At 36.6% G+C, this 17,444-nt stretch overlaps 2 protein-coding genes across 2 annotated transcripts; one reads left to right on the top strand and one right to left on the bottom strand.

Annotated features, from left to right (window-relative positions):
* Positions 1-1,733: 1,733 nt before the first annotated feature.
* Positions 1,734-11,373, top strand: LOC137725390 (putative transcription elongation factor SPT5 homolog 1). The gene is made up of 22 exons (XM_068464054.1): positions 1,734-2,192; positions 3,723-3,961; positions 4,046-4,189; positions 4,321-4,479; positions 4,548-4,631; positions 4,855-4,925; positions 5,017-5,374; positions 5,492-5,647; positions 5,756-5,853; positions 5,937-5,985; positions 6,095-6,247; positions 6,337-6,480; positions 6,579-6,672; positions 6,809-6,967; positions 7,044-7,092; positions 7,178-7,272; positions 7,435-7,513; positions 8,884-8,938; positions 9,028-9,145; positions 9,265-9,408; positions 10,494-10,591; positions 11,037-11,373. The coding sequence occupies exons 1-22, from the start codon at positions 1,844-1,846 to the stop codon at positions 11,280-11,282; spliced, it is 3,141 nt and encodes a 1,046-aa protein (XP_068320155.1). The 5' UTR covers positions 1,734-1,843; the 3' UTR covers positions 11,283-11,373.
* Positions 11,374-12,407: 1,034 nt separating this feature from the next.
* Positions 12,408-14,945, bottom strand: LOC137726484 (alcohol dehydrogenase). Its single transcript, XM_068465421.1, has 9 exons — positions 14,699-14,945; positions 14,463-14,599; positions 14,162-14,208; positions 13,720-14,045; positions 13,538-13,620; positions 13,375-13,450; positions 13,085-13,242; positions 12,818-12,979; positions 12,408-12,720 (listed from the first exon to the last, which is right to left on the bottom strand). Exons 1-9 carry the CDS (start codon positions 14,733-14,735, stop codon positions 12,604-12,606), a joined length of 1,143 nt encoding a protein of 380 aa, XP_068321522.1. The 5' UTR covers positions 14,736-14,945; the 3' UTR covers positions 12,408-12,603.
* Between the last annotated feature and the right edge of the window lie 2,499 nt (positions 14,946-17,444).

Below are 17,444 nucleotides of genomic sequence, written 5' to 3'. Positions count from 1 at the left end.
TTGAACCACTTCATCAAGATGGTCCCCGAAATTGAAAATCAATCAATGTAGTCCTTGAAAATGGATATTGCAAATCAATGTGGTCATTCCATTACAATTTCGATAAAATTTATGTTATGTGCTTATGTGTTACATAAGTGGGTCCCACAAATCTAATTAAATATTAGCATTTATATTAAAAATATTAAAATAATAATAAATAATATTTTTTTTATGTCAAAATATAAATAAAAAATAAAAAACTATTTTTTTTCCTTCCGCTGTCTTCCTCGTGCAGGCTTGGCTGCCCAAATCTTTTGCTACTCATTAGCAAGATTGGTGTGAGGTCGTCAACCTAGGCCTCAGGTGCGTCAGTAGATCAGAGTATATGGTGGGGAGAAGGTGGGTGTCAGCGACGTTGGAGTCGAAAACGAAGAAGATGGTTTGGTTTAACTAGGTTTCTATCGTGGTGTATTATGTTTGAATGGATCGAGTGCCAAAAATGGAGCCATGGTGGGCAGGGCTACCATGGTAGCCAAGCCTGCTTGACAAAGACGACGGGAGAATTTTTTTTTAAATTTTTTTTTTTTTATTTTGACATAATTTTTTTTTATTATTTATTTATTTTTAATTTCATAGTAATATTTAGTTAGACTTGTGGGACCCACTTATGTGACACATAAGCACATAAGACAAAATTTTAACAGAATTGTAACATAAGGACCACATTGATTTGCAGCATCAATTTTCGGGAACTACATTGATTCATTTTCAATTTTAGGAACTAGCTTGATGGGGATGTTCAATTTGATGGACCATTTGTGGTAAAAACCCTTTAATTAGTTTCTTATTTGATTTTGGATGTGGTTTTGGATTTTGTGAATTTGATTTGATTTGATTTAATTACTTCATTAGAATGAGAAAATTAGAGTGTGATGGCTACACCACCACTTAATGTAACTAATACACATCTTATAATATGAGTATGACAAAGTTGTTATATCATAAACCAAGAGTATGCTATTAAATAGATTGAGTATTATAACATGAGTGAATCAATTATATGGGTAAATGGATTCAACTACTTATCTCTAATTTTATTGCTAAAACAATCCCAATTCTATGTTCAATAACTATAATTCAAAGACAATCGTATTAATGTGTTGTACCTGCAGTCATTGGCAAAAGCAAATAATTGTTGTGTTTCAAAATCTAATTCAAGTCACTCATTGAATCCAACTGCTGCAACTGTAACTCTGCATCAATCAGTAAGAGAGATATACGTGCGTTTGAACTTTGAATTAGAGTAATCTAAAATAGAATTGGGATTGTTTTAACAAGCAAGTTGGAGGCAAAGAGTGTCAAAATTAAATGTCTATATCACCCTTTATTTTAACATTTCTTTGACAAAATAGACGAAAATAGAGTAAAATGAAACAAAAATGACAGTGTTATGAGCCAAGTGAGACAAAGCCATTCCCATAGAGAAAATTTTCAATGTGACCGGTACACGAAGTAGTACATCATGCGTCATTATACAGATAATGAAATATATGTATTAAAAAATTAATAACTTAAAAAATAAAATTTCCCACCACTTATATAAAACCACTCGTGTCCCGTTCCGAATGAAAAATTTCTCATCCCCATAAGAAATATATTGGAATGTACTTGAACAACCTGGCCTTCGCCGACACGATCCGCAACAGCCCACTAATTTAAAAAACGAACCCAAAATCTGATCTCTTCCCAGCGGCTCGGACCCAAACCAATACACAATTCTGGCATTTGCGCTATTAGAACCTACACTCACTTTCTTACCAAAACCCTAGACCCCCAAATTTGATCCCAATCAATCACAGCCATGGCTCGTCACAGAGACGAATATGACGACGAGATGGACCCCGATGAAGAGGAAGAATACGAGCCCGACCAAGCTATAGACGAGGATGACGAGGAGGAAGAGGAGGAGGAACGAGGAGGAGGACGACAGCGGTCCAGTCAGAAGCGGAGGAGATCGGATTTCATAGACGATGTAGCAGAGGAGGACGATGACGAGGAGGAAGAGGAGGGCTATGAGGATGACGAGCCTTATGGTGGTGGTGGTGCGAGTCGTAAGCGGAGGAATAAGAGGCCCTCTGGCTCGCAGTTTCTCGACATCGAGGCCGAGGTCGATACCGATGAAGAGGAAGAAGACGAGGAGGGCGAGGACGGTACGCTTTACTGTTCCTTTTTCTACTCTTATTTTGTTTAGTTATTACATTTTTTGTTGGGATTTTACAGAAATTTTGTTGCTTTTTATTGAGATTTAGGGTTCTGAATTTGGACCGGGTTGGAAGTTAGGTTCTAAGCTATTTGGGGATTAATGAATGTAGTAGAATTTTTAGGAGGTGAATGCTGGTAATGAATTGTAATTGATTTGGGAATTGTAGTGTATTAGTATTGTGGGAATCCTTTAATTTTGGGTTCTTCCAAGTTTCAAGACTGAACAATGTCTTCTTTTTGTTCTTTTAATATTCTCATTTAAGTTGAACAACTGTTGTTCCATACGAAAGTGAATTTTTGTGTTAATCACGTCATTTGATAGATTGGTTTGCTGGGATGTGTTTTCATCCGTAGTTCTAGTTTTCTTCGTTTTCCTTTGGTTAAGCTTTTGACGTTATATGGGTGTATTTGAAGTCTATGGCCCTTATAAATAATCATATGATTCTCCTTGTTCGTTGGATATCAAAGTAAAGGTGCAAAATGGTATCATTATAAGGAGAAATGAGTTTGGCATTATTCATACTTACTTTGCCAGAGTTATTTTTCTGTGGTCCCTGTAATTGCAGAGTGATTTTCACTGAATAATATCTGCTAGTTTTTATGAGTTATGTCTTGTATCATGTTTCTTTTTATAATTAGTTTCCATATTGTTTGGGATGCCATGAAATTTGATCCTCTAGATGACTGCCTTGTAATGTCACTATCAAAATTATAAAAGATTAGGAACTGTAATGCAAGAGGTCTATGGGAAGGACTCAATTCTTAGGAGGCATGTGAATTCTTTGTCCAATTTCCCTTCCTCTACACCGGGAGCTGAACTATACACCAGTAGCCCTGAAATTTGTTTAGAAACTCATGTTCTTGATAGATTAGGTTATAGGGCTACATTTCAAAAATGTCTAGACATTTAAGTATGTCTACAAATGAACTTTGGCTGTTTATTTATTTTTGATGAAAAACTTTGGCATTTATTTAGTTTTCTGTTTTGGGGGTTTTTTTGGCATGAAACGATCAGAAAGCAAACTTGTCCTTTTGCTAGGAAGTTGGTAAATAGGTGTTATGGGGTGATGACTTTCACTTGAGTAATGGAGGGACAAGTGTCTCATATGTCACAATTAATAATGCTATGTATGTTCCTGTTAGAGTCAAATATAAAATAAAAAAGTGCTGTTGAATTCAACTTTTTCCCCCCTTATTCTCTTCAGTTTGAAGTAATTTTCAATGGAATCCATGTCTTCCAAACAGGTTAAGTAGATATCTGCTCCAATTTATTTTATTAAATTGATTTCAATTGATTTTGTGTAGTTTTTTTTTTTTTTTTTCAAAGGTTTATAGAGCAGTTGTAATTATCTCTTCAGGTGTGCTTGATGATTATTTTCCACTTTAGTTTGATAGGGATGTTAAGTAAATAAGAAATCATGGTGATTTTTATTCCATTCCTGTGTATGGGTGATGATCGTTGAAGTGTCTTTGTGCAGACTTTATTGCTGATAATGCACCTGATCTACCTGAAGATGAGGATGGTAGAAGGATGCGTCATCGTCCGTTGATGCCACAAGAAGATGAGCAAGAAGATTTTGAAGAGATTGCAAAAAGTATTCAAGCGCGGTATGCGAAGTCAAGTCATACAGAGTATGATGAAGACACCACTGATGTGGATCAGCAAGCACTTTTACCTTCTGTTAGGGACCCAAAGTTGTGGATGGTGAAATGTGCGGTATGATTATTTCTAGTAGCATGATAAGGTCATGATTCCTATTTTTTAGGGAACACTGATTATATATGTGCTTATGCTCATCAGATTGGCCGTGAGCGGGAGGTAGCTGTTTGCTTAATGCAAAAGTATATTGATAAACCTGAACTGCAGATCAGGTCTGTTATTGCTCTCGACCACCTTAAAAACTATGTATATGTTGAAGCGGATAAAGAAGCTCATGTGAGGGAGGTATGCTTTTGTTGTTATATGCATAAATTTGTGATGGTTTATGTACCCACAATTCCACGGAAGGCTAAATTAGACATTTGTACCATATAGAAGTTCTTATTGTTTGATTATTGTATTTGTTTTGGTTTCAGGCTTGCAAAGGTCTGCGCAATATATTTGGCCAGAAAATAATGCTTGTTCCAATTAGAGAAATGACTGACGTTCTTTCTGTTGAAAGCAAGGCTATTGATCTCTCTAGGGATACATGGGTCAGAATGAAGACTGGGACATATAAAGGAGACCTTGCTCAGGTAGGGATGGTATTTTTTCTTACAGTTCCTGCGATTCTTTGTCTAACCGCTAAGTTTATTTTCTATAGGTTGCGGATGTGGACAATGTGCGGCAGAGAGTTACAGTTAAATTAATTCCAAGGATTGATTTACAAGCTCTTGCAAATAAAATGGTAAAGTTTATCGCCTATTTTGTTGAGTCTGTCCAAGTCTTTTGTGTGTACATGTGCAATTTTTTTTATTTTCATTCCTGTTTTATCTATTTATTGAGGTACACTTTCCCATCAAATTGATTCTTGGAATTTACTTCGTTTGTAATATTTCCACCTCTCCATAAGCATGTATTATCCAATCTTATTGATCAGGGTAATTTGAGATGACTTGTTTATGACACAGGATGGCAGAGAAGTTGTGAGAACGAAAGCATTTGTTCCTCCTCCACGTTTACTAAATATTGAGGAAGCCAGGTAATACTGTAAAATTTTCTGACAATGTTCATCTCCAGTCAATGTATTGTTTGATTAACTTCTTACACTGTCCCTTTTAAACTCTTTTCAGGGAACTGCATATTCTTGGAGAGCGTAAACAAGATAGGATGACTGGTGATTATTATCAGACAATTAATGGCATGATGTTTAAAGATGGTTTCCTGTATAAAGCAGTATCAATCAAATCAATTAGTACTCAGAACATACATCCAACTTTTGACGAACTTGAAAAATTTCGGAAGCCCAGCGAGAATGGTGATGGAGATATTGCCAGTCTGTCAACTTTATTTTCAAACAGAAAGAAGGGACACTTTCTGAAGGGTGATGCAGTTATTGTTGTCAAGGGAGATCTAAAAAATTTGAAAGGATGGGTTGAGAAAGTTGAGGAGGAGACTGTTCATATCAGACCCGAAATGAAAGAACTCCCAGTAAGTACTTTTTGTGGTGTTTTTTGATGTGATATTTACATTAATTTTCAATATTCCTACTTATCTATTGATTTAGTGTTGTGGCGAATTGTTCTTACTGGGGATTTGATTTTCCAGAAAACACTTGCCATAAATGAAAAAGAGCTTTGCAAATACTTTGAGCCTGGGAATCATGTGAAAGTTGTATCTGGCACTCAGGAAGGTGCAACTGGTATGGTTGTTAAGGTTGAGCAGCATGTTCTCATTATCTTATCTGATGTAACGAAAGAACATGTGAGTATTGTTTTCCTCTGGTTTTTCTAGGAGCAAAGTCATGGACTTCAGGAATAGTTTTCTTGTAAAATAGTAATGTGGAATTTAAATGATTTTTCTTGTTTGAAGATCCGTGTGTTTGCTGATGATGTTGTGGAGAGCTCTGAGGTGACATCTGGTATTACCAGAATTGGGGCATATGAGCTTCATGATCTCGTGCTACTAGAGTGAGTTGCTATTCCATGGTGACCAGTCATCTGTACTTTATCATGCTTAATTTTTAACTTTAATTGCCTTTGTTGTGATGCAGTAACAATAGCTTTGGTGTAATCATACGCGTAGAAAGTGAAGCATTTCAGGTATGCACTCTTTGTTTATTTTTGACAAACATTTCAGGTATTTAATCTCAATATATAATTTATCTCATGCTCTCTCTTTGTGTGTTTCATTATTATTACCTGTTTCCAGGTTCTTAAGGGAGTTCCTGATAGACCCGAGGTTGCCCTTGTCAAGTTAAGAGAGGTCAAATGCAAGATTGAGAAAAGTTTTCCTGTGGAAGTTAAGTATAAACACAAAGTATCTGTGAAGGATGTTGTGAGGGTCATTGATGGCCCTTGCGAGGTGAGATGGTCTCTATTGCTTGTTTGGTTTACCTCATTTTTATATTTTGTTAATCTCAGTCTATATAATCACTGCTTTTGGCATGATAGGGGAAACAGGGTCCTGTGCAACACATATACAGGGGAGTCTTGTTCATTTTTGATCGCCATCACCTGGAGCATGCAGGCTTTATCTGTGTTAAGTCTCATAATTGTGCTCTTGTGGGAGGTTCACGTGCTAATGGCGATAGAAATGTAAACCCTGTGTTCTATTTTTTTGTAGACGTGAACTCTTTATTCTTTTTAGTTAGTTCTGATTCTTGATACTTTCCACTCCTATGTCTAACCTACAGGGTAACTCAAATTCAAGATATGACCACCTCAGAACTCCTCCTCGTGTTCCTCAGTCCCCGAATAGGTTTTCTAGAGGAGGCCCTCCATCTAACTGTATGTTCCAGATGTTTAGTGCTCGCTGCTCTCTAACTTTTCATATAATGCCCAAACACGCTTTCTCCTTCTTATGACATTGTCTATATATATCGAGCTATATTTTATTGAAAAAATTTGTACTTCCATTGTCCAGATGGAGGAAGGAATAGAGGTGGACGAGGGCATGATGGCTTGGTTGGGACTACAGTAAAGATTCGCCAGGGTGCCTATAAGGGCTATCGTGGACGTGTTGTTGAGGTTAAGGGACCAAATGTACGGGTTGAGTTGGAGTCCCAAATGAAGGTTGTTACAGGCAAGTCTGTAGGAATTCTGGTCTCCTTGGTTATTTATGTTCTTTCTGGGCCATAACACTTTTGTTATGCTTGCAGTTGATCGAAATTGTATTTCTGATAATGTGACTGTTACCACACCATATCGGTAATTATACATTTCACTTTAGTTCTGTTTCTCTGTGTTTAGCTTATGTTTTTCTTTTTCCAACTCTAATATAGCTGTGTTCCAGTGATACATCTCGCTACGGTATGGGAAGTGAGACTCCTATGCATCCTTCTCGAACTCCTCTCCACCCATATATGACTCCTATGAGGGATGCTGGAGGTTTGTTATCTTAATTCTTGTGGTTGACATTCTTTTTTATAATTAAAATGGAATCTCTTGTTGGAGGTCTTGTATTTACTTCATTTTTGGGACCATATCTTATTTGGCAGTGACATTATTGGACTGATATATTTATTTATTTATCTTTTGTACTCCTTGCAGCAACACCTATACATGATGGCATGAGGACTCCTATGCGTGACCGAGCATGGAATCCGTATGCACCTATGAGTCCAGCTAGGTTTGTGCCCGAATAACTTTTTCTTTATTTATTTTGAAATTTAGTTGAAGAAATAAATTCTGCCAAATATAGTTCATTATAGTGGGTTAAAGATAGCGTTAATATCAGTGAAATGGAAATCCTCACTTGTATTGAGAATGTACTGTTTTTTATTTTATTTTGTTGTATACGTGAGTATGATCATTTCAGATAGTCATTGTATCATCACCAATATTTGTAGTGACATGTTTCATGATTGTATTATGAATGCAAGAGAAGAACTTAGGTATCTCATGAAAAGGAAAAACAAATTAGATCTGTAGCAAAGGTTTGAAAAATGTAGATAGGAAAAGTTGGACCTATAAAAAGTGGAAGAAGTTCTAGATTGCGCTCTTAGAGGAGAATGCTGGTGTGGGATAATTAAGTGACATTTGAGAATCCAAACCAAGCCCTAGTCTATAGGATTTCGTTTCAGTCTGATATTTTCATTCGAAAATTTTCAGTAACATTTTTATTAATCATCTAAGTTCCGTATAGACTTCAATATAAAGACAAACTAGAGTGCAGCTAAAACTGATGAAATTGCAGGGACTTTAACCAAACGAATTCATCGGTTCTATTTTAACCTTTTCATGTCATGGTAATCTGTTACACATGTACATTATCTTGATGCAAACATAATGCACATTTTCAAATGTCGTATCTGTGTTACAGATAATTTATCATTATGCAATATAATGCACATTTTTGTATCAGGATAAGGATTTTAGCATGCATACATTGTTTCAGTTATCTTATATATTGGTATCATAATGGGTCTTGACTGGAAAAAAATATACTTCTGTATGAAAGTGGGGAGTAGGATTTTGGGCTAAAACAGGTTTGCTTGAGTTTTGGAACCAGTAGCAATATTCCGGATTTTATGGCTGTCCTGGATAAACTTGAGAGCTAATGTTTTCTGAAAGTAAATGGGGGTTTATAGTGGTTTAAACAGGAAGAGATGCCTCAAAAAAAAAAAAAGGGTCAGAAAAGGACCTCATTTGGAGTTGCAAATAGACAACACTAGTAAGTAGGAAAACAGAGGAGAATAAAGAAACGGCATGCACTCAAATTTAACCCTCAAAGGAGAAACAGAGAAACCTTAATCATGTTGATTACTCACCCACTGGATTTCATTAATTAAACTCTATTATCTAGTGCTCATAAGAATCAGTTTTGGACTAAGGCTCTAAGATGGATATGTTTCTAACCAACCACTTCTCATTGAATAATCGTTATATCGTCAAATACTCAAGATTTTTTTTTTTGATTTAGTCAAACAAGTGCCTTGTGGCCAAGTGTGCTTTCATTGCTGCTGATGTTTCTTTGATATTTGATGGTGAGAAAATCAGGGATAACTGGGAGGAAGGAAACCCTGCTTCTTGGGGTGCTAGCCCACAGTATCAGGTCAGTATGAACGCATATGTGTTCTCAGTTTGGATAGGGAGGGGTTTATTCCTTTTCTGCTTAAGTAGCTGGAATTTGTTGTATTTCAGCCAGGAAGTCCTCCTTCGCGAGCGTATGAAGCACCAACTCCCGGTTCAGGTTGGGCTAACACTCCTGGCGGAAATTACAGTGAAGCTGGCACACCGAGGGACAGTAGTTCTGGTTATGGTACGTTTAGTTCTTGTTTCTTTGAAACAAATTTTGTTAAGACAAGTTTTTCATTTTTATATCCCTTTAGTTTCTCTTATTTTTATTCTTTAATAGTTTATTTTATGCCCCTCTTGCAGCAAATGCTCCTAGCCCTTACTTGCCATCGACTCCGGGTGGCCAGCCTATGACACCAAATTCGGCATCCTATCTTCCTGGAACTCCTGGAGGGCAGCCAATGACACCAGGCACTGGTGGTCTGGATATGTTGTCTCCTGTTATAGGTTCACGTCTCAGTTTTTCTATTTTAATTAGATCACAGTGCTGAATTAAACTCTTATTTCCCCCCTTGAGAACTGGTTGCTAATCCACCCACTTTTAAGGGCCTGGCTTAGGTCTAAGCCTAGGTGGTAGTGGTATCCTTAAAACAAATAACGACATCAGGAATTGTTGTTGGTGCTGGAGTGTTTGGCATCCTAGAGCTCTTTAGGGGGGCTGACCCAGGAGTTGGAAATTTTCATTGAATAATCTTTTGGAAGATTCTATTTAGAGTTTTAAACTAAAAAATAGTTGCTTGGCCCTCATTTGTTTGCTCAAATGACTCTTTGGTCAACTGTCTTTTGTCTTAGTTCACAATCAAAATAAAAGAAGATAAAAAATGTCACCGAGGACAAATGACTGGGCTTGGCCATTCAGCCATGGTGCTGTGAAAGTGTTTGTTACAGAGGCCAATGCCTAGCGCTTGCTTCGTTGGACAAGATTGTTGGTGGCTTGGGTGACGATGAGAGGAGGGGTGGATAAGTTATTATTAAGGTGTAAAGTTGGATTTAAGGATCGAAAGAAGAAAACTTATGTGCTTAAACGAAACCACCCAAATCTGTAGAAGGAATATTATTATCATGGTGATGTAGTACAATGGAGGAGCAAAAGTAAAATAGAAATAAAATCTTTAGGGAAAGAAAAGCTAAAAACAAAATGTTATCAAACGTTCCCTAAATTTTGATTGCCTGTGATTTTTTTAGTGCCTAAAAGTGTCAGTCAGAATGAGGAAGTGGCCTATTTATTTTGATTGCCTGGGTTGTTTGGAAATGTAATTCGTATGACCAATCTTGGGGTACGGGAATGAAAGATTCCCATGTTTGTGAATATATTTATCAAACACACGTTTATATGTAAGTTCTTGGCCTATTTATTTTGATTGCCTGGGTTGTTTGGAAATGTAATTCGTATGACCAATCTTGGGGTACGGGAATGAAAGATTCCCATGTTTGTGAATATATTTATCAAACACATGTTTATATGTAAGTTCTTGGCTTAGCTAGAGTTCTATACCCCCTCATTTGAGTTCTAATCTTACATCTTCTAGCAGGTGGGGACAGTGAAGGACCGTGGTTCCTCCCAGACATATTGGTCAATGTACGCAATTCTGGAGAGGAAACTACTGGAGTTGTGAGAGAAGTGCTTCCGGTATGTCATTAAACTATGCTCCAAATGTTTGAATTTTTACGATGTTTACCGAGGATAATGATATTTGGACGTGCAAAGGAAATGTACATTATGGGTTTTGGTGATTTCTACAAACTAATATCTAGAAGTGGTTTTACGTTCACTTTTAAATCTTGCTGAGATACAAAGAGTAGTCTATGAAACTGTTTTGGTTTGTTGTTTCGGATGTCCCTTCATTTGTTATCTATTAACTGCCTGGGTTTTGTTGGAGGGTAAAGGAACGTTGAGAATTATGAATGATGGTGCTGGGGCAATGTGCTTCTATATCTATCATATTGTAGTTGATGTTTCTGATGCTAGGATGATCTTGTTCCGATGTTTATCATCGGAATAGATACTAATAGAAACTCTGTTCAAGTACCTGTGTAATTATTGGAGATACTGAGTACAATGTTTTGTGGTTCAGGATGGCTCATGTAGGGTAGCTATTGGGTCGGGTGGCAATGGGGAAACTATAGTGGCACTTCCTAATGAAATGGAGGCAGTGGTACCAAAGAAAAGTGATAAGATCAAGATCATGGGCGGGTCACTACGAGGATCGACCGGTAAGCTGATTGGTGTTGATGGCACAGACGGAATTGTGAAGGTAGATGACACTCTTGATGTTAAGATATTAGACTTGGCTATTTTGTCGAAACTTGCTCAATCGTAATTTGGAGCGAACGAATAAAATTTCAACATGTAAATTATCATTGAGTTTTGTAATATTTTTCGTTTTGGGAAGCAAAAGTTCTTGAGTGCTCTCTCTCTCTTAGCATCTGTTATGTTTATGATGGTTGATTCTGTTTGTGGTGGGTGTAGATAGTAAACTCAGATAAGACTAGTGTCTAAATTGAAGATCTCTTTAGGAAATTATGGACCCAATTTTGCACGGCTTGTTTAATTGAGATTGTTGGATCAAGGGCTGGTTTGGTATTGCTGTGTTTTGAAAAAAAGCTGATTCTGCTGTGCTGTGAGAATAAGTGGCTGTGAAATAAAGCAGCAGAGTGTTTGGTAAACTTTTTTGTAAAAGTGCTTTTGAAAAAAAAAAACCAGTATTATAGTGTTTGGTAAACTTTTATGTAAAACAGATGTGAAAAAAAGCCGATTTTTCAAAGCTGGGTTTTGCAGCTTCTTGTTTTTGGCTTTTTTTTACCCAAAACTGTGAAAAAAAGCTGAAGCTGAATGTTTACCAAACACAAAAACAGCTCCCAGCTTTTTTTGATACCAGCTTTTTTCAGAATCACCTCAGTACCAAACCAGGTCCAAGTAAGAATCCCGGTTTAGCAAAGTTGCCAAACATTTTGCGTACTACGATTGTATTATGCTTAAGAAAACTATGATTGTATGCTAGGTTCATAAAATATTAGTATTAACACACACCTCCATTATAACATATAAATTAGTAACAAGGTGTTTTCAAGATGCAAAGCGTGACGGTGACTTGATATCTTTTCACTTTTTCACTTGCACTTGGGAAGTATCTTTTTGGACTTTAGAAACCTCTGGTAAAGTATCTATCCATGATCCAGCAGATAAAGTATATTACATAGTCTGTTTTAAGGATTGGCGACTTACCCATTCAATGACTTTGGTATTGGACGTTCGAAAAACGGGTACTAGCGGGTGAATTGAATTCAATAATAGACATCTGTTGGCATTCCAACCTTCCTTGTCCTTTCAGGGCCTATTTGAAAGATAATCTAATACTCTTGGTCGTGAATATCTAAATATAAAGTGTGACGATGACTCAATATTGCAAACTATATTGAAAACAATATATATAAAACAAGTCGACTTGTATTCTTTATTATTGATACGTATGTTCATACAAGTATCCAACAAAAGCTAGACATTATGCATACAGTATGAAAACAAAGTATTCACATGTACATTACAAGCAGAGCAAACTTGAGAAAACAAAGAAACCCGAAAGACGAAGTCGAAAATTTAGAATTTAACAACACAAAACATTAAAAGATGACGTTTTAGTTTCATTCCTCCATGTTGATTATGCAACGAAGACCCTCCCCTTTAAGCATGTACTCAAACGCCTTGTTTATTTCTGAGAATGGGACTTTGTGGGTGATGAATTTTTCGAGCTCCAATTCCTGCAACCATTAATTTAATTATTCCGTCTCCCTGTTCAATTAAAATTTGGAAAAAAAATATCGAAATAGAACATGAATCGTCAAAAGTAGCTTTTACCTTATTCATGTACTTCTCCACGACAAAGGGAATGTCCGTTCGAGGCTTGTAATTTCCGAAGAAGGTGCCCTTGAGAGTCCTCTCGTTCAGAAAGTTCACCGGATGCGTCTTGAAGACGGCTTCTTTGTGTGGTACTCCCACAAGAACTGCAACACCCCAACCCTGAAATAGCAGTTTATGTGTTTACTTGTTAGTAATTAGATCACACATTGAAATTTGAAAGAGAGAATTTAGAAAATGGAGAAAAAGAAGAGGCTAAAGTATTACATCATGGACACATTCAAATGCAGATATCATGGCTTCAACATTTCCTGTACATTCAATGCTTCTGTCCACTCCTCCATTCGTCAGCTCAGCTATCACCTCTTGAACTGGTTTTTTGTGTTCTTTTGGGTTCACAAATTCCGTCACGCCAAACTTTTTCGCTGCAAACAGCCGAGTTAAATTCAGAGCGGTCTCAAGATATTTGTCAACACGAAATATGAAAAATGAGCAGAATACACATCTCCAACGCATTGTTGTCTTTTTTGAGAGATTAAAGAAGTTGTGTATGTTACCTTCTTCAAATCTGCTCGAATTCAAATCAACACCGATAATTCTTGAAGCGCCAGACATCCTTGCTCCTTCGGCAGCCTAAAAACAGAAGGATCAACTTAGACACACATTTTTCATCATACAAAAACAAGTGAGCAAGCAAGTGAAAGTGACTGAGAGACTCACTGCAAGGCCTACAGCTCCTAATCCGAAAACAGCCACGGTTGATCCCTTTTTCGGTTTTGCAACATTTATAGTAGCTCCGAGACCTAAGCAACACACATTAAAAAAATTGAATGAGAAAATAATGTCAATTACACAACTGGTATCTGTTCAACAATTTGGCTCTATAGTATTAAACAATTTACCTGTGGAGATTCCACAGCTGAGGACACAGACTTTGTCTAGAGGTGCCGAGGGGTTGATCTTGGCAAGGCAGCCAACATGAACAACAGTGTACTCACTGAAGGTGGAAGTCCCAACAAAGTGGTAGATAGGCTTGCCTTTGATTGAAAATCTTGATTTGCCATCACTGAGCATCACTCCCCTGTCAGTGTTTATCCTGAGGAGGTCACACATGTTGCTCTCTTCTGATTTGCAGTGAGCGCAGTCCTTGCATTCTCCTGTGAACACCGGCAGGACATGATCGCCGGCTTTCAGATCCGTCACTCCCTCACCAACACTCTCCACAATCCTGAAATGTTCACAACATTTATTGATCAACCACATTAATATAATTCATGATAATTGTACATATATACTTGTCTATGTTTTACTAATTTAGTAACAAGATGATAGAAATGTACATACCCTCCTGCCTCATGACCATAAATTCTAGGAAATAAAGGGTTTTGTCCCTGCAATATAGAAGACCCATTTTAAATTTGGTGCTGTAAACATGAGAATCTTGAATCAATAAAATGAATAATGCTACCGAGTAAAAAGAAAATCAATGGATCATTTTTCAAATCTAAATTACTAAAATGGTCAGTTTTCGTTACGTCGTTGATATTCGATAGCGCTATATCGTCAATGTTTGATTTTGATCAGTTCAATAATTGAAACTCAACAAATGATCGTTCTGACAGAATTTCTCAAAACAATGTCATACCTTGGCTTCCCAAAAGTAGACATCAGTGTGGCACAAAGAGGTGAAAAGGATCTTCAAACGGACTTCATTTGCTTGTGGTGGTGCCACCTCGACTTCTTCAATCACCAGTGGCTTCCCTGCTTCCCAAGCTACAGCAGCTACACAAACCAGAAATAATAACAGAATAAATAAACCAAAAATTAATTAAGAAACCCTTTACTTAATAAATACTCTCAGAAACAAAAAAAAAAATTTACCTCTGCAGCGTATGACCTGACCAGCAGTATTAGACATTCTTGCTTAGAAATGCAGCTATAAACTTGATGAAATTGAAACTCTTAAAGCTTTTTGTAAAAATAGTTTCAAATTTGTTTGTGGTTGGAGATAAAAGCGACCTTGTGTGGATATTTATACATGCCTGCCATTGCCATATGCTGGGGAAAGTGGAACCTGGATTAATTAATAGATAATTTGTTGATTGTCAACTATATATTATATGTGATATACTACAGGCAAAACCAAAACCATTCCTTGATTTCATTTGCTAGGAATGTAGTCCCAGGTTTTACATGCTGCGTATTGATACCAGGTACTGTTGACGAGTAAGACTAGTACTCTCTTTCGAGGGAAAAAAAGTATAACACTATACTCCCTAATTAGATTCATTTTTTTGTTGTTAAATATAAAATTACTGTAGCTTCACGACAACTAAAAATGTCAAGAAGAAAATACTTCAAAAGTTGAAGTATAGAAATTAAAAAAAAAGGCTTGCGAACTAGCAATGTTAATATAGAGTTTGTAATAACAGTTTGATCTGTGATTTTTCTTAAAAACGAATTTAACAAGAAAAAGAGTTTTGAGAAATATTCTTTGCATACAAGATTGCATACATAAATAATAAACATACATTATCTTTTGTCTCTTACACACTCTTATTTAATACTGACGGTCGACTTTGTCATCTTTTATGATCTTATCTTGCTTCTTTAGAAAAGAACTGGTGGCATTTGTCATCTTTCTTTATTAATAAAATAACTTTGAAAAATACTCAACGACTATTAAACAGGAGGATCAGTGGTATTGGAACACAATCCCGGATTTGACATGGAAATATCATAAAAAATTAAATAACCAATAAAAGAAGGCTTAATTAAATATGTTGCTGGCTAATCTCCAATACTCACATTGATAGGAAGTCCTCATAAAGTATTTTTTTTTTTTAAAAAAAAAAAATTAGCCGGCTGCTTCGATACGGTATAATATGTCAAACTAGTTAGTTTCTTAAACACTTGTTTAGCCTAGCCTAGTTAATAGTTTGAGACTGACTCTGCACCTTGGTTTCTTAACCTTGTGCATACATAATGGGTATCAGTCTTACAGAATTACAAGATATCCATTAAAATAATACAACAACCGGGAACAATATTTAAAATGACAAATATGAATTGGGTGTCCTTAACCTACATTCTCGAGAAGAGGGTCTCTTTTAAATAATGGCCAAAATTTTCAAAATATTTCACCCATCTCACATTTTACTAACTATGATTTTACAATATGTCTATAAAATGTGAGTATTAACATGCACATCACTTATAACTTCTGAATTAATAACAACGTGTTTTGTAGCGCAAAGTGTGATGGTGGCTCAATATCTTTTTGCTTTTTACTTGCACGTGGTGTTAGCTTTAGACTTGATAGAGTATTCCCTACTAGACCATATGGCCAGGGGCGTATGGAAGTACAGGGACCGAGGTGGTCTCAATACCACTCGAGTTTGGAAAATATATATGTAAAGATGTTTCGAGAACCCTTCGAATGTTTGGTACAAGTCCCTTTTGTACCTACTAAATATTTGATGTAATGCATGTTATGCATATCTCGACATATATAACCTAGGATCATTAAACTTGGAATCTCTCATCCAAACATATATAACCTAGGATCATAAAATTCATAAATCTTAATTTCGCCAAAAGAATCAAATATGCAAGCATGTGATAGTGATACAATACATTTGGATGCTGTCGATCTCTCTGGAAAGTAAAACTACACACTAACTGAGGCTTGAACAATATAAATGTTGGGTAAACTGATGGTTACAATTGACATCAGTCTTGCAGTGACGCGTGAATGGAGACTCTGAAATATCAAAATCACCATTGTTTGTCAGTATGCTGTATATGATGATATACATATGGCCTTTAAGGATGGGGGATTGGATAGATTTTGAGCTCTCTGAGGATCCTGTCATTTTTGTTTTGTTTTGTGCATTTCCCACATATGGTACCAGCTGTTGGAGCAGAATTTTTTACAAGAATAGATACCTTCACAGAATCTTGACAAGGTTCCTCATGTGGCTTTATAGGATGGAAAAGAAACTCTTGGTAACGCTCCACCAATCGAATATATTCCACACGTCGCTTATAAGGATGGAATAGAAACTCTTAGTAACGCTCCACCAATTATTGAGAAGGAACTGTACCTGCAAACTACACTCCGAAGCTCAAATTAGTGTTTACAGAATATCTTTAGTGCTTCAAGTGGTATTGGTTGCGTACATTTGATTAATCCATGATTCCAATCTCGGCTTATATAATGGTTTAACTTGGGAGCCAAGCTCCCCCTTCCTCACATTTTACCCACTGATTGCTGATACCGCACTTCATGCGTGGTGGAGGCTTCCTCCTATGTGGTTTCCACGTGAACCACCCCAATGCCTTTTCTTTGAGGCACATTCCACGCGTCCAGACGAGATGTGGATAATGATCCTCAACAATCCTATGCTTTTATCTTACGAGTCCTACTCACTTAAACTCCTCATTTTGAGAATTTGTGATCATCAAATACATATCAACCACAAGATTATATTAGTTTAGATTCAAATATTTAAAGTACTTGACAACTTAATAAAGCAAAACAAGAAAATGAGTTTTCTTATGGTTCATGAATTTGTTATATATATCAATACGTGCAACGGGTCGATTTTATTGTGGACGTGCATCG

The sequence above is a fragment of the Pyrus communis genome, chromosome 2 (assembly GCF_963583255.1).
Source record: "Pyrus communis chromosome 2, drPyrComm1.1, whole genome shotgun sequence".
Classification (NCBI taxonomy): Eukaryota; Viridiplantae; Streptophyta; class Magnoliopsida; order Rosales; family Rosaceae; genus Pyrus; species Pyrus communis.
The sequence above is the reverse complement of the archived record's forward strand: the minus strand, read 5'-3'. Positions and strand labels throughout refer to the sequence as shown.

Bases quoted from the DNA above. Each gene is read 5' to 3' on its own strand.
- LOC137725390 (XM_068464054.1), top strand. From the start codon at position 1,844: ATGGCTCGTCACAGAGACGAATATGACGACGAGATGGACCCCGATGAA. The intron at 5,648-5,755 runs GTGAGTATTGTT...TCTTGTTTGAAG, and splicing joins CTGATGTAACGAAAGAACAT to ATCCGTGTGTTTGCTGATGA. The intron at 6,968-7,043 runs GCAAGTCTGTAG...TTATGCTTGCAG, and splicing joins CCAAATGAAGGTTGTTACAG to TTGATCGAAATTGTATTTCT.
- LOC137726484 (XM_068465421.1), bottom strand. From the start codon at position 14,735: ATGTCTAATACTGCTGGTCAGGTCATACGCTGCAGAG. The intron at 14,600-14,698 runs GTAAATTTTTTT...TGGTTTGTGTAG, and splicing joins TCAGGTCATACGCTGCAGAG to CTGCTGTAGCTTGGGAAGCA. The intron at 13,621-13,719 runs GTAAATTGTTTA...TGTGTTGCTTAG, and splicing joins CAGCTGTGGAATCTCCACAG to GTCTCGGAGCTACTATAAAT.